At 51.1% G+C, this 16,566-nt stretch overlaps 1 protein-coding gene across 9 annotated transcripts in view; it reads right to left on the bottom strand.

Moving 5' to 3' along the window:
* Window positions 1-16,566, bottom strand: part of Rab11fip3 (RAB11 family interacting protein 3) — a 60,967-nt gene that overhangs the window by 8,797 nt on the left and 35,604 nt on the right. For 4 of the 9 annotated variants that reach the window (XM_058578478.1, XM_058578475.1, XM_058578476.1 and 1 more), the window contains 6 exons: window positions 13,427-13,638; window positions 12,740-12,931; window positions 8,599-8,748; window positions 7,042-7,176; window positions 4,181-4,216; window positions 1,210-1,303 (listed from right to left, as the gene is read on the bottom strand). In XM_058578478.1, the coding sequence (XP_058434461.1) occupies window positions 1,210-1,303; window positions 4,181-4,216; window positions 7,042-7,176; window positions 8,599-8,748; window positions 12,740-12,931; window positions 13,427-13,638 (819 nt within the window). The remainder of the gene's footprint in view (window positions 1-1,209; window positions 1,304-4,180; window positions 4,217-7,041; window positions 7,177-8,598; window positions 8,749-12,739; window positions 12,932-13,426; window positions 13,639-16,566) is intronic. The other 5 variants (XM_046441178.2, XM_058578471.1, XM_046441188.2 and 2 more) reach the window with 5 other exon arrangements.

The following is a 16,566-nucleotide window of genomic DNA, read 5'->3' as shown; positions in this document are numbered from 1 at the left end:
TAGCCTATGGAGGAGGTCTGGGTGCCTGGGGACAGAAAGGCCCATTTCTTTCTTTCTTTTCTTTTTTTTTTAAATGGGGATTGAACTCAGGGGCACTGGACCACTGAGCCACATCCCCAGCACTACTTTGTATTTTATTTAGAGACAGGGTCTCACTGAGTTGCTTAGCGCTTCACCATTGCTGAGGCTGGCTTTGAACTCGCGATCCTCCTGCCTCAGCCTCGCGAGCTGCTGGGATTACAGACGTGTACTATCAAATCCAGCAGCAAGGCCTATTTCTGAAGCCGTCTGTCCCTCAGGGAGCTCACATGATGGGAGATAACACACATGCTCAGGTAGGAGAAGGAATGAAGGTAAGCAGAGGAAGAACTCACAGCAAGGTGCAGAGCTGAAGAGGTGGAGCTTCCATGGAGAAGGGCTACAGAGTCAGGGGGCATGCACAGGACCTGAGGTAGGGTGCAGAGAAGGTTAAGAGGTATGAAGAGGCAGGGAATATGCAGAGGAGGCAGGAAACACACAGAGGTGGTGAGTTGGAGTGCAGAAGGTAAGGTGTGGTACAGAGGAGATTAAGAGCGGTGCAGAAGAGGCAGGGAACATGCAGAGGAGGTGAGGTCAGGTGTAGGAGATGAAGTGGGGTGCAGAGGAGGTGAAGAGGGGGTGCAGAAGAGGCAGGGAACATGCAGAGGAGGCAAGGTCAGGTGCAGGAGATGGCATGCAGAGGAGATGAAGTCAGGTGCAAGAGGCAGGGTACAGTACGTAGCAGCTGCCACCTGCCTGAGGTTCATACTGGTCTTGGAACCAGGGGCCTTGGCCATGGTGAAGCTCCCTGCTCTGCTTGTTCTACTCCACTCTAGGAGAAACCCTTGGGGAAAACAGCCTACTCCTGGTACTGCTGGCTGTGCTTCTCCTCCTGATCCCTGAGCACCCTTGGCCCTGCCTCTACATGCTTGATGAACTGAAACTGTGCGTCCCTTAATGCTACTCCCCCAAACTGACAAACTGACCCACACATGTCCACACAAGCACCTGTGTGCTGCCTGAGACATGGGCATGGAGGTGAATGGCTTCTGCTGCTCAGTCCCATTCTCTTCAGCTGGCTCCATCCATGAACCATCAAAAGCTCTACTTTTACCCCATGGCCACTAAACCCCCAAGGGAACTTACTAGTCACCTATTCCTGGTCCTTAGCCCCCAGTGCCCAAGGCCCACCTTGTCAGCAATGTCTTCCTCTGGACCCTCCACAGGCTCTGGGGGAGGGTCCTCTAAGGCTTCCATGGTCAGGGCCCCCGACTGGTGCAGGTACCTATGGAAAAGAATCAATAGCAGAGGAAAGAAGAGGGAAAACCAAATGACAAGCTCTTCAAACACAAGCACCTGCGTGTCCCTCCGAAAGGCAGACAGCATAGTGGTCACAAGCCTCCCCACCCTGGGGCGGCAGACTCCTGGCCCAGCACTGAGCTAGGGGCTCCCGGCTGTGGCCTTTACCGAAGGGCCAGGAGTGAGCAGGCTGCACTCAGTGGCCTCTGTCCTCCCAGCACTCTCTGGAGCCTGATAGAACAGGACCTCCACGGCAGCTAACGGGAGCAGGGTACTTTGTACTTGGGTGCAATAAAACCTGACGTCACCCACACCAGGACAGGAAGCACGCTTGCCTTGAGCAGGCTGGCAGACACTGACTCTGGCCCTGGGCTCCAGCATGGGCACTGTTGCTCAAGGTTCTCCCTGCAGCAGTGGCAGTGAGGGGTCCCAAGGAAAGGCATGGGCCCTGGGGGTCTTGCTCAGCCTCACCTGGGTCCAGTCATGCCCACAGGTGTTGCCCCACCCATGGCTGGGAGACACCTGACTCTGTTGTCCTCACACCGGGGTGGTGAATCTGAAAATGCTAGTTCAGTAAGAGTCCACACAGTTCTCAGAGCTGTGCAGACAGAGAGCCTCGTGTCCATGTCCTTCCACACCCTGGACCCTCAGCACTGAGCCAGGCTCAGAGCTGTGTGACCTTGAGAGAGTGCTCAGTCTCCATGAGCCTCTCTCTCCTGGGAAATGGGGATCTTTAGGCATCCTTCAGACGTGCTTGAGGCCATGTTTACCAACAGCTGCACTACAGATCCAACTGAACACTCAGAGCCATCACACTAAAAACCTACATCAGCTTATCAGCAACGGAGTTCTGCTTCCTCTTCAGCATTGACTGGGCCTGCACACTTCTCTCTTTCCCAATAAATGGTTCAGGAGGTGAGGGACACTGCCAGGTTACAGAGCCACCACTGGCTGCACAGAACCTACCACTTCAGCTAGAATGTATATGCAAAAGACTGAAAACTGCAAAGTAAATCACAACTTTCCTGCACTTCCCAAGGATCTGATGGCCCAGGGCTCAGGAAGCTGAGGCAGGAGCAGGATGAGCTGGAGGCCAGCCAGGGGAACCTGGTGAGACCCTGCCTCAAAATTAAAAGAAAACGGGCTGGGAGGCATCTCAGTGATACAGTGCATGAAATTTATATGCAGACAGACTCACTGCAGAATGGTGTGCCTCTCTGCAGGTAAACTCTAACTGCCAATACCTGTAAGCAGGGCTATTTTACAACAAACAGTGTCTATAGAGGAAGAGTAAGTTCTTGGAAAGATGTAAGACTAAGTTCTTTAAAGGATGAAGCCTTTGTGCCCAGTCCTGTCTCCTCTCCAGCTTGCTAAACTCCTCTCTCTGCTTTTCCCAGGACGTGTCCAAGCACAAGGCCCCAAGAGCTGTTGCAAGGCCCAGTTGTGGGAGGCCAACAGGACATGGCTGAGTGGGTCCTCTCTTTCCTCAGTCCTACTAGACACCATGTGTTGGGGACAAAAAGCTCTCATGACAGGGACATTAAGGTGGACATGCTAAAGAATGTGCATCCTAGATTCAGGCTGTGCCTGAGAGCCCTAGGTTCTTCTCAACCAGAAAAGGTGGGGTGCAGACCTACACCTCTGCCTGCTCCAGAGCCCAAGCCTCAAGGGCCACAGGAGCTGCAGCATGAAGAGGGAGGCAGGAGGCATGAGCAGCAAGACAGCCAGAACCCAAGGGGAGCAGGCCCATTTCTCTGGCTCATTATAATTAGTGGAAATATTAAAGTCATCATAAAATTCTGAACTTCAGAAACAAAGAAACACTGTAGAAGCTTCCCGAGAGGGAAAAACTGTCACAAAGAAACAAAAATAAAAACACATTAAACCTCTCTGGAGCAACCCTGGCCCCAGAAGCCAAGCAACAGCTTCCAACTTTCTAGAAGAAAATTACTCACAGCCAGGGCCCCACATGGGCAGAGCAGAACTACTCCCAAGGGGCTGGGATTTACCTCCTGGCAGCTCTTTTCTCAAGATAACACAGGAAGATGTGCTAGGCAAAAAAAAAAATGGAGATAAGGGGAAGGAAGATGGGGACAGAGCCAGGTGATACGATCCCTGAAACAAAGGAACTTGGGGTATGGGGGAGATGCCCCAGGACCTGGAGATGTCCTGCCTAAATTGGGCAGTGATGGGAGGGAAACCCTCTGGCCTCCACAAAGGGCTGGCTGTGGAGGCAAGTAAGCAACCTCAGTGTCCTGGGAAGGGTGTCTACACCCCACACCCTGCACAGGGGATCTCAGACTGTCACAGAACTGGCCCGCTAGAACTTTCTACAGTATGAAAGCCAGGAGAGACACTGTAGGAAGGCATGGGCTGGGCAGCAGGCTCTGGAGCAGCAAGCCTTCACTGGGTCTCTGAGATGACCTGCAGCATACACTGGGGGACTGTAGTGTCCTCCAGCCCAGGCAGGGAGCACACAGTAACAGGGGAACACCCAAAAGTCCTAATCTATACTTCCCAGTCTTGGGCCCAGTCTAATCCATGGCCCTGGACATTCTTTCCACAACACATTCCCTCCACTGACTTCTATCCCAAACCATGAAGTAATTTATTTTTCTTTTTTTTAATATTTTTTTTTAATTGTAGGTGGACACCATGCCTTTATTTTTATTTATTTTTATGCAATGCTGAGGATCCAACCCAGTGCCTCACCTGAGCTAGGTTAGCACTCTATCACTGAGCCACAACCCCAGCCACCCCCATGAAGAGTAACTGTTAAAAAAGCTTTTTAAAATGTTTCTTGAAACTAAGATTATCAATGCATTTCACAGTATAGTCAGCAAGCAGTCGAGGCTCTGCCTACCTTGCCACCTTCCTGCTGGACAACTGCTTGGCTGGGCTGTGCAAAAACCAAACAACAGGAAAAGTGTCAGGACCAGAGAGAGGAACAGCAGGAAGCAGGAAGCTCAGGCGGAGGAGATAGTGGGTGCAGGCATGCAGCCCCCAGCCCCCTAGCCCTGTCACAGGACACCCATGCAGGACAGCGAGGATGGTGCGGCAGCACCCTCTAGACCCTGATAAGGCAACCAGCCTATAGCTCAGAGCTGGCTAGGGGCCCATGTCTGTCCACAGCATTGGTCAGCAGCCTGCCTCAGGCACCTCTGAAGTCAAATGACTGCCCAGAGGCCTGGTCATTAGGCCCATCAGTGGTTCTGACCTAGGCAGCAGCACCCCGGCCCAACACCTGTGGGGCAGGGGCTTAGAGTCCTGGGAGGTGGCCAGTCCCAGGGTGAGTGTCCATCCAATTCAATGATCCACAGTGGCAAAGGCCAAATGCACCCTCCTTCTGGTTCCTGAAGCCTACAGGGTGACCTGCCAGACTGAAGCTCAGGCAAGGAAGATAATTCTCCAGGCAAAGGGGCTGCCCACCTGGCATGGTGGCAGGCGGAGGCCACGCTGCTACAGCCTCTTGAAGAGATCTCCCCCCTCCCCGTCAGTGCTCTGTTCACTGACTCAAATTCACCTTCACACTTGCTCTGAAGCTTGTAGGTGGATCCCAGCACACATTTTTGCGTTTCGTATTACATCTTGCCAGCAGAGGGCACTGGAGAGACAGAGTGAGTTCACTAGAACTAGGCTCCTCCTAGTCCCTTAGCATTTGTGCCTCCCAGTGGCCTTCTGGTGGCACTCCGCTGGAGCACATTGTCCAGCAGCCTGGTAGCTGAGTGCTTCTGACAAGACCACTCCTGGGGAACAGCTGTCCTGGTGGCCAGGGTGATTTTCCAGCAGGTTCTAAAAGGCAGGCCCCATCAATCCCCGAGAGTGCAGCACCCCTGTGAAGTCTGTTGCCTACATTCCTGTGGGATGGCAGCCCCAGTTACAGGCCCAGACCCCACTCTAAGTGGGCAACAGCTTGCCCTTGGCCTCTGGTGGCAGCTGCCTGCAGCCCTGCTCAGAGCTCTCTGGCCACACAGCCACACTGCTCAGCACTACACTGCCCGTTCGAGGCACCACGTGGCTCCTCTCCTGACTGGGCCCTGCTGGCGTTGGGCAATCCTAGCATCCCTGACACTCTCTGACAACAGGCCAGGGTGGACTGCTCAGGCTAACCAGCAACCCTCAGAGCTCGACAGGCAGTTAGCAACAGAGGTCATGATTTAAACACACCCCTGGATAAGGAAGACTTCTGTTTCTACAAAAGGGATGGTTTTCTCAGACTTCCTGGTACTTGGAGAAGGGCTTTCTAGCCACGCCAAGAGGTAGCCTAGCCTGTTCTCTGGCCTGCAGGTAACCAGGGCCACCTTCAGGCAGATCCTTGGCATGGGAACAGATGGCTTCCACGTGGGAATCCTCAGCAAGAGAAAGACAAGACACATTTCCTTTCACAAGAGGCCTGCACTCAGATGCATTCTCTGGCAGGGGGCACTTCTGCACAGGAAGAACACCAGCCCTCCCCAGCCAAGCCAAGGCTTCTTCGAGAGCTGCACTTCTAGCTGAACACCATAGTGGGTAAGAACTGGGCTCCCCTAAGTAGAGGCCAGTTCCAAACTGCGGACTACTGCAGTCATCAGAGACAGGTTCCTCAGGAGTGCCCCTCACAGATTGCTCTGCCTTATTGACATTGCCAGGACCCACCTGGCTCCCTGATGCTGCCAATTGACTACAAAGGCTGGGTTACCCCATTCTCTCCAATGTGCCTGGCACTTGCTGGGGCCTGTGCAGTGCGGTGCTGCAGGAAACACAGGAAGGAGCGTTAAGCACACACAGATGTGGACAAGGGGAAGGTGGGGCCACTGAGGCCACTGTTGGGAGGACTCTACCTAGCTGAAGCCCAGAAGGCACAGGCAGGGTAGGGCATGCTCCACCGGAAGCACAGGTGGCCTTGACGGACTTGGAAGGTCTGCCTTTCTGCCACCCTCCCATAGCCCACAGTGCGTCTGTCCAGCTGGAGCCTGTGTGGTCACTCACCACCTCTGCTCAGCTGGGACTGCTGTGGGAAGCTTCATAAGTAACCATCCCTCAAAGCAGCCTACCCTAAGGGCTTGCCCATGTGCAAAAACAACTTTTCTAGGGTGAGTTTGTGAAGTTGTGAGGAACTGGCAGGAGGAGTTCCCTGAACATCGACCCACGCTGGGTCTGCTCACAGGACAGGACAAGGAGGGCTGCGATGTAAACCACAGCAGGAGGGAAGAGACACAAATGGGGTCTGGCCAAGGGGCAGCTACAGGCTGGTGTTTAAGACAGAGCAGCAGAATTGGGCTTCCCCTGTACTTGGGTCTCTGGCTACAGCACAGAGCCGGACCTACTGAGCACACACAACCCTGACTAAATTGGCATTCCCAAAAGCCATTTAAAAACATGCTTCTGAAGACCAATCTTTAAATTTCCCATTTCAATTAAAGATAATCACTTAGTGAAATGTGGGAAGCAGCCTCATACACAATGGACCCTTTATTTCCTCCCCCAAGAAGACAATGGCCAGGAGGCTATTCGTGCAGATGGAAGAGGGAACAGGAAAGCAAGCACAGCTCACAGCATGCAGGGAGGGCCAGGCTGCAGGAAGAGTCCCACTGTCTGGATACCCTCCTTTGCTCCAGAGATTGGGCCGGGCCTGGGAAGAAGTCCCCAGCATTGGCCAGACCAGAGCCACCAGCAAGGGGCTATGGCAGCGGGAGTCTCCCTCAGCCCAGAACAGAGAGCAAGGCCATGTGCTGCATCCGTTACCTATTCATCTCAAGATCATTCAGGCGGGCAGAAAGGTCCTCAAGGCGGTTGATTTGTTTGTGGCACTGGCTACAGTAAAACTCAAAAGCCTCGTCAGTGAGGATGCTGTGTAGCTTTGAGGCAAGCGGGTCGGAGCTAGAGAGACAGAAGCGACAGTTCAGCACAGGGGAGGGCCTGTCGGGTTATCTGTGATGCCACATGAGGGCCGGGGATGAGGTGGGCACTGGATGAAAGCATGCTGGAAAAGAACCAGACAGAACATTCTGGCTCTCTAGACAGCCCGTGTGCTCTTCTTCATTATCACCCCAAGGAGCCTGTGACACATACCTCCTGCTCCAGGTGATGCCCACTAGCCAGATCTGTCCTGGACAAGGCACAGTACTGGTGCAGCTAATGGCTTCAGTGTAAAGCACAACCTTTCACCAACAAGAAGGTGAAGGAGCTCACAGCTTTCTCTTGGCCAACATGGCAGCAAGCCCTGACCACAGCTGGAGCTGGCCTGTTGTACCGTTTTACACATCAGTGTCAAGAACCATGCACTACAGTGCGTTGCTCACAGGCTGTGCTTTTCTTTGGTACCCAGGGGCACTTAGCCACGTCCCAGCCCTTTTTAATATTTTATTTAGTCCCTACAACTAGAAGCAGAAGTTAGGAGGTCATCCTTGGGGCAGTAGGGCTCACAGGCTAGTGGAAATTCTTTTAGAAAAGTTTCAATTTAAGGAAAGGTGGAAAGGAAAACATTAAACATAGCACAGAAGTTTTACTTTTGAATGAAAACTCTGGGTAAGAGGCAAACTACACAAAAGGAAGAAACTCTACAGCAGGACAGAGATACAGGCTCAGAAGTGCCAAGTTCAGCTGGATGAGCCCACTGCCTCATCCCCAGGGACACCTCAGAGGACCTCCACCCCACAGTGGCTTCAGGAACAGCCCTACTGGCATTGCTCTCCACAGGGCTGGCAAGGGAATAATCTCTTCTTCTGGTTGCTGGTTTAGAGACTCTTAGCTTCTGCTGTTGGCAGTGGCGGAGAACTATAGGAGCCTCTAGCAGACTCAGGTCCTCAAATAGGTCAAGCCAGGCAACTCTGAACTCTGCTGGGATCTCCTCATGCACAGCCCTAAGAGAAAGTAGGTGTGTCACCCCCACTCCAAGAGTTATAGTTCAGTTATTCAAAGCCACAACTTTCCAGAGAGTTTAGGAACGTTGGGTAATTACAAGCAAGTGTATCTGAGGACTTGCTTGAGATTTTAAAACCTCTTTCCAACCAAGCCACAGACCATGGAGTGGTCCATGACCAGGTGCCAAAGAACCTGCATGTCAAGTTCCAAGCACACCTTCAAGCCTCCTGGAGCTGCTGAGACCTCAGAGGTTTGCAGTGATTGGTGGTATGTCAGCCAACTTCCACCCAGATGTAAACTTAAAATCTGAGTGTGGTGCACTTGACATCACCTTGAACACAAAAAGTTTTCTCTTACCAACATATAGAATCCAAAACAGAGACACTGGATAACTACCCAGGAAAAGGGAGGGAGGGGGTAAGCTCAGGGCCACTTTACCTGGGAGTGAGGAAAGCGATGTCACTGCAGCCCAGCTCCCCACTGCAGAGGGCCTCTGAGGACAGCTCGGCCTCACTGCCCTCACCGTAGTCCTCAAAATGTTCCTCGCTGCTCATCACCATGACGACAGCCTGGCTGCGAGGGCGGGGCCTGCAAAGGCAACAGAGGCCACCTGGCTGCACAACCACACCTCCCCACAAGTGAGTTGCCAGCCATCAGCCCAGCTCCACTGTCCTGGGAGAACATGGAAGCAGGTGAAGTTGATTTTAATGAAATACTCAGCCTGACAAATAAAGAGCAGCACCATCCAAATGTACTGGATTTCTCACATCTTCCCTCACAGGACACTGTGTGTCAGGCACCAGCAGAGCCACATGCATGCAAAGGATCCATACAGGTCCAGCTCTGAGATGCTCAGGAGCAATACAGAACACTCCTCTGGCCAGAGGGAACCACAAGGGACTGGCATGCCAGTAGCAGGCAGGAGGCCCACATGGTGCCCCTCACAGGGAGCAAGTCCCAGTTTTACATCCACAAGACACGCACGTCATTGCCCAGTCCTGGGCAGCCAGGTGAGCCCAGGGCCTCAGACACAGGAGCCTTCCAGGAAGAGGAAGCACCCTGAGCTCTCTGTGGATCCTAACCATGGCCTCTCTCTCCTAGTTTCAGTCAACCAAGATCAACCGAGTCCAAGAATATTAACTGAAAAATTCCAGAAATAAGCAATTTCTACATTTTAAATACATAATTTTTTAAAAAAATATTTCTTTAGTTGTAGATGGACACAATACCTTTATCTTATTTATTTATTTTTATGTGGTGCTGAAGATCAAACCCAGTGCCTCACATGTGCCAGGCAAGTGCTCTACCACTGAGCCACAATCCCAGCCCCTTCCTGGGGTGGGAGCAGGGCTCCTCCACCTGGGATTTTTTTAAACTGGGGATTTAACCTAGGGGCTCTTAACCACTGAGCTGCATCCCCAGTCAATTTATTTTTTTATGCTGAGGCAGGGTCTCATTAAGTCGCCTAGACTAGCCTTGAACTTGGATTCTCCTGCTGCAGCCTCTGGAGTGGCTGGGATTAAATATTTTTTACCGCAGTATTTTTTTTTTCCCCAGGTACCAGGGATTGAACTCAGGGGCACTCAACCACTGAGCTACACCTCCAGCCCTATTTTGTATTTTATTTAGAGGCAAGGTCTCACTCGGTTGCTTAGCCCCTCACCATTGCTGAGGCTGGCTTTGAACTCGCAATCCTCCTGTCTCAGTCTCCCCAGCCATTGGGAATACAGGCATGTGCCACCGTGCCCAGCCATAGTATATTGTTTTAATTGTTTTATTTATTACAAGTTAATTTTAAGCTGTTACTGTGCCTAGTTTACATATTTTAAGGTAAGCCTTTTCCCAGTGCTCTGCACACAGGAGAAAACACCATCTTTGGGCTCCATACACACAGCTCCAGCCTCCACTGGGTGCTACAGCCTGTGCCTACTGTGTGGAGTATGTTCTCCAGTCACCCAGAAACTGAACTGCGTGGCTCACCCTAACTACAGGTGGACCCCTTGTGGGGCATGGTGACAGAAGAGGTGGTCCCTGGCAATTATTTCCTGCTTCTCAGGATCGCCAGGCACCTGGATCCTGTGAGAGAACTCCTACAAGGGAGAGGACTCCACAGGGGCAAGCACACGTGGCCATGGGGCCAGGTACAGCTGCCCTGGGCCCAGGTGGAGGAGCCCTGCTCCCACCTCAGGAAGGGGCGAGTGACAGGATATCTTGCACTCGGTCGTCCAAACACTCTTCCTTCACTGAGTCCACAGAAAATGGGAGCTATCAGCTTATGGGTCAACCAGATCACTGTCACTAGCAAGTTCCTCTAATACCTGCAACTTTAGCATTTCCAAAAACCATGTCCCAAACCAGACACCGGCCTGTTGTCCTGCAACCCTCAGGGCACCACACTGTTTATGCAGCTAACATTGCAGGTCAGGAACCCTCCCAAGACAAACCTCACCCCAGGATTTCCCAGGTCTGGCATTCCCTCACCTCTGACTACCTAATTCAAATTAACTTGAGTCAGAACACTTTTTTTTTTTTTTTTTTTGGTACTGGGGATTGAACTCAGGGGCACTCGACCACTGAGCCACATCCCCAGCCCTATTTTGTATTTTATTTAGAGACAGGGTGTTACTGAGTTGCTAAGCACCTTGCAGTTGCTGAGGTTGGCTTTGAACTCAGATTCTCCTGCCTCAGCCTCCCTAGCCATTGGGATTACAGGTGTGTCCTACCGCGCCGGCCCAGAACACCTTTTTTTAAAAAAAATATTTATTTTTTAGTTGCAGTTGGACACAGTACCTTTATTTATTTATTTTTATGTGGCGCTGAGGATTGAACCCAGGTCCCTGCACAGGCGAGTGCTCTACCACTGAGTTACACCCCAGCCCTTTTTAAAATTTATTTTTTAAATTTTTTTAGTTGTAGATGGACACAATACCTTTATTTGTTTATTTATATGTGGTGCTGGGGATCAACCCAGGGCCTCATACATGCAAGGCAAGCGCTCTACCAATGAGCCACAACCCCAGTCCCTAAAATATTTTTTTAGTAGTACATGAACACAATATCTTTATTTATTTTTATGTGGTGCTGAGGATCAAGCCCAGTGCCTCACATGTGCAAGACACATGCTCCAACATTGAGACACAGCCCCAGCCCCTAGAACACTTTTTAAGAGCACTGTAACCAAAGTTAACAGGCCTTACCACAGTGCCCCTCTACGCTTGTCCTTCCCTCCATCCTGCTGCAAGCCAAGGTGCCAATTGCACTTGCTGCTCCACGTCCACAAGGCAGAAGCCCCAGAGGCACATCCCTCCAGGCCTCCATCAGAACAGCACACCTACATGGGACACCCAAACCCAAGGACCTGGGCAACAGAGAGTGAGGTCACGTACAAGGATAGACACCAGCAGTAGAGTGCTGATCCGCCCAAGTGCAGCAGAGCCATCACCGTCCCAGCTGCAACTCATCTCCCCAAACCACAGCTAGTTCTCAACATGTGCAGATATAGAGGACCCCAGGGATCAAAAAGACTGTGAAAAATGAAGCCAAAGGACTTGCACCCTACAGTGAGCTCGGTGCTCAGAGTGGCCTCGACCCAGGAAGACAGTACAGAGCAGCCCCCACATAGCCACCTCACAGGACCGTAGGTGAAGGGGAGACTTGAAAAGGCAACTTGCTCCAGTAGATGTCTCTTTGGGCAATGACCCCCACCTTACACCACACACAGAAGCCAGCTACGTAGAAGTTCATACCTGAACATGAAGGCAAAAGAATCAAGCTTTAAAGAAAGCAGATACTAATATCATAGTAACTATGGAGTAAGCAAGATGCTAATTTTGCTGAAGAAAAATGGATAACCTATACTATCATAAAACTAAAAACACCTGCTCCTCAAAATGAAAGGCAGACCAACAAAGGAGAAAGTTTCCGTAACTCAGGTGCTAAGGACTCACATCTACACCACTCTGTGCTCTGAGGCAACAGAGCCCACCTGACAGTCAAGGCAGGCCACACCCTACCATGGCTACTTCTGCAGACAGTAGCTATGGCACACCTGCCTACGCTCCCCCACTGCCAGATACCACCTGGCCTCTCACAGAAGCCTGCTGACAACAAACAAGTGGGTGCTTCACAGAAGAGGAGCTCAAGGGGGCACTAATCCTAGGAAGAAGTGCACAGCCTCCCAGATTCTGGGCTATGCCACTGCTGCCCCAGAGCTGCAGGCTCCCTGTGGGGAGAGCTCAGGCGAGAGAGAACAGTGGGACCCACAGCCGTCTGTGAGCTGCCCGTGACTGCAAGAGCTGTGGGAACTTCAAAACTGCAGTATGTGCCCCCAGTGACCCACCATAGTGCTTCTAGGGACACACAGTGCCCACAGCAACTTAACTCTCAAAGCTGGAAATAGGAAGGAACTTAACTCCCTTGACATTCCATCAGGTTAAAAACTGGCAAACTGGTCCAGTGGGATGGGATCCCCTAATGATAAGGAACAAATGATAGATGCCTATGCTCCAAAACGAAATGCGTCTCAAAACCTGAAGGTTAGATCAAAGAAGATGGGTGCTTACAAGGGACCCCTACGTACATGCATATAGGTGAGGTGGCAGGGCTTGCTGTGCAGGAAACATGCCCAGGAGGAGGCTGGGGGCACCCTGGTGAGGGCGTGGGCTTCCCACAGGACAAGCTCTTCACTCTGAAGAGCCAACTGGATGGGTACTCAGGCCTGTGCACCAGCAACACTGTAACACCTGGGCTGTGCTGTGCACACTGATGAGTGCTGAAAATGAGGAGAGGTACAAGAAGAAAAAACAATGCAGATGCTCTGGGCTGCTAGCTGTGTTGGCTCCCAGCAGTGAGGGGTGAGACAGGGCTGTTTCCAGGGTCTATGTGGGCTGGCCCTTCCTTTTCCTAGCACCCTGGCCATTCCCCAAAAATTTCTAACACAGGATAACTGGGACACCCTGGGGGCAGGGCAGGGGATCAGAACAGGTAGTATGGATAGGGTGCCACAAAGACATCTGATGAGCACTGTGTTGTCCAACTCCGAAGAAGTGTGCTGACAAGACATAGGAGACCAAGTCAGGGTTTGTCTTTTGAGACACCGAAGCCAAGGCCATTCACTGCCAGCAGAAGCACCTCCCACAAGGAGGCAGTGCAAGAGACTGGGCAGCAGGGTGGCTCTGTGATGACAGGCAGGAACTGCCGGACAGCACAATCCATGGACCATATCTGCCCAGCTGGCAGTCCCCTAGGAGGTGCAGTGGGCACACACCTGCCTGGGAGGAGCAGTAGAGCACCATGGTCAGTCTCCTCCATGGTGTCCAGGCACTCAGAGGGCACAGCTGAGCCACCAGCGCTGTCAGCATCCCCCTCAGGCTGCAGCTCAGGGTGCACCAGGGTGCTGGTGTCCTCATCAGTAAAGGTCTCGCACTCGCTGTAGGTGCTCTCTGAGCCCATGTACGCACTGTCCGTCACCTCGTTGGCCTGGAAAAGAACACCAACAGACAGATCAGCCTGGGCAGCGAGGTGACGCTGCTGCAGAGGACATACAGGCCCAGCAGAAGTTCAAAGCACGTCTCTAGATAGAGATGATAGTTTATTAAACAGGATTGGAGTCAGGTTCTGTTTTTTGGGTTTTTTTTTGCGGGGAAGTGGGGGCAGGGGCGATAAAGGTAAGCACAGACTCCACCACTGAGCCACATCCCAGTACCACAGTTCTTCCATTCTGGGGAATTTTTGATTTTGGGTTTTGTGTGTATGTATGTGGTTCTGGGGATTGAACCCGGGGTGCTCTACCATTGTGCTGCCCCAGCCCTTTATTATTTTTTTTTTCTGAGATCAGGTCTTGCCAAGTTGCCCCGGCTGGCCTTGAACTTCCCATCCTCTTGCCTTTGTAGAGGCTGGATTATAGGCGTGTGCCATGGCTCCTGGCACATATTTTTTAAAATAAAAAAAATAGAAACATGTACAAGAGCAGACAAAAACACTTGGAGTCAAACATTTTTGGTTGTACTGGGATACAACCCAGGTCCTCATATATGCTAGATAAGCGCGCTTATCACTAAGCCAAAACCCCAGCCCTACTTGGCAATCATTTTTAGTCAGTTAAATAAGCATGCATAAGACAGATGCAAAGTATCTCAACAGCACAGGTGAAGCCCAGCAGAGCCCTCCTGTGGCTTCTGACATGAAGGCTGCTCACGACCGAGGAATTCACATCCAGTGGTGCGAGAAGGGCCCTCACTGGGGAGTCACCATCAACTGCTGTTATGTCCAGACTGCTACTCTGGTATGCAGTCAAGGGTTAGCGTCTAAAAACTCACCAGCTTCTAGCTGATCATCTGCTTTTCACTGGCCATGTCTGTTTTTACTCTTACCAGCACCTAGCATAGGCTTGGCATACAGCAGACAATAACATCCATAGTCTGTACAAATGAACTTAAAACTAAAGAATCATTAAGGGGACATTTTCAAATCAAATGGAATTCAATCTCAACTTTCACTAAAAGGCACTTGCAGGTCAGGAGCAGTATCCAGCTTTTATTTCATGCTCACAATCTCAGGTTAATGATTTGTAAACAAGTAAGACTTCAGAAAAGCTCCAGTTTTAGCAGGAAAAAGGTGCACTTTAAACCCCAGATCTGGTATCACAAGGAGGATAAGACATCAAGGACTACCCACAGGACTCATTGAACGTTGGAGCTTCATCTCAAGACCAGGCCTGGGCCTTTGGGCCAGTGGGAAACCCAGCTCCATCCTCACCCACCATTGAAAGCCATGGGATTCAACCTAGAGCCTTGAGGCAGCCACCTCACAGGAGTGCAGGTAACACAGGCAGGTGCTTTTTAAAGCACAGAAATTAATGTGAGAGGGCACCAGTCTCTAGAGGGTAGAAAGCCAGACTAAGATAGGGAACAACATGGAATATGCAACTCTGGGTGTCAGATTACATCCTCAAGTTTTCAAGGGAAACCTAACCTTCTCCAGAATCTAAGAAAATTAATTCATTAAAAAAAAAAAAAAAAAAACTAAGGGGGCGCTGGGGATATAGCGCAGTCAGTTGGTAGAGTGCTTGCCTTGCATGTACAAGGCCCTGAGTTCAATCCCCAGCACTGGGAAAAAAAAAAAAAAAAACTAAGGGGTGCTGAGGCTGTGTGAGGCACTGGGTTCGATTCTCAGCACCACATATAAATAAATAAAATAAAGGTCTATCAACAACTAAAATAACAAAAAAACAAAAAACAAAACAAAAAAAAAAAACTAAGGAATCCATAGGAAGAATCTGCTTTGAAATAAAAACCAAAATGTCACCTTAAGGCTAGGCATGGTACAGGTCAGTAATCCCAGCAGCTCTGGAGGCTGAGATAGAAGGATCCCAGGTTCAAAGTCAGCCTCAGCAATAGCGAGGCACTAGGCAACTCAGGGAGACCCTGTCTCTAAATAAAATATAAAATAGGGCTGGAGATGAGGCTCAGTGGTTGAGTGTCCTTGAGTTTAATCCCCCCAACTCCACCCCCCCCAAAAAAAAAGTCACCTTACAAGGTGTCAACTCCAGTTCCATTCATTACCCTGAGTAGCTCCCTCCAAATAAGGCAGGCTAGGACCCCACTTGGCCAGGGCTCTGGGCTGGCCTGCTAGAGGCCGGCCCCTGGGGGACAGCACCAGAACAGGACACAAAGCCTAACTCCAGCCTCTGACAATACCTGAGGAGAGCTGCTAGCAGAACAGTACTCATAGGTGCAGCTACAAACTCTCCCACCAGCACTTGAAAAACCCTCCTTAGATTTGTCAAAATGTGATTATCAACAAAAGAGCAGGTTCAGCTCTTCAGTATTTAATGAAAATTTTCCAAAAGAATGTTGCTCACTTGCCGGGCATGGTGGTACATGCCTATAATCACAGCAATCTGGGAGGCTGAAGTAGGAGGATCACAAATTTGAGGCCAGCCTCAGCAGGTTAGCAAGGTCCTAAGCAACTTAGGAAGACCCTATCTCAAAATTAAAATAAAAAGAACTGGGAGGTAGCCCAGTGGTGAAGTGCTCCTGGTTTCAATTTCCAGTGCTCCCCACCAAAAAGACCATTACCCCTTTTCACAAGGATAGTCCCCTGAAGCCAGCACCAAGCACTGAGTCCTGGAACAGGGGAACAGGCAGAGCTATACACCTGACCCTCAGCAGCAAGAACCATGAGGTCAGATCCCAACCAGGAACCCACAGAGCTGGCTTCCTGTAAGCAGCAGCCTCTACCTCAAGGTGGGCCCTCTAGAAAGCCAAACACTTCTAGAGAGCCCCGTGCTTGTCCCTGGCCCTGTGGACCCTGCTCCTCACCGATCACCCTGACATCGTAAGCGCTCTCTCCTCAAATGCAGATCACAGTGGGAACCAGGCACTTCTCCTTCCAGGGAGGGAGGGA

The sequence above is a fragment of the Marmota monax genome, unplaced genomic scaffold, assembly GCF_021218885.2.
Source record: "Marmota monax isolate L192 unplaced genomic scaffold, Marmota_monax_Labrador192_F-V1.1 WCK01_AAM20220418_F8-fsc00035, whole genome shotgun sequence".
Classification (NCBI taxonomy): domain Eukaryota; kingdom Metazoa; phylum Chordata; class Mammalia; order Rodentia; family Sciuridae; genus Marmota; species Marmota monax.
This window is presented reverse-complemented; position numbering and strand designations above follow the sequence as displayed.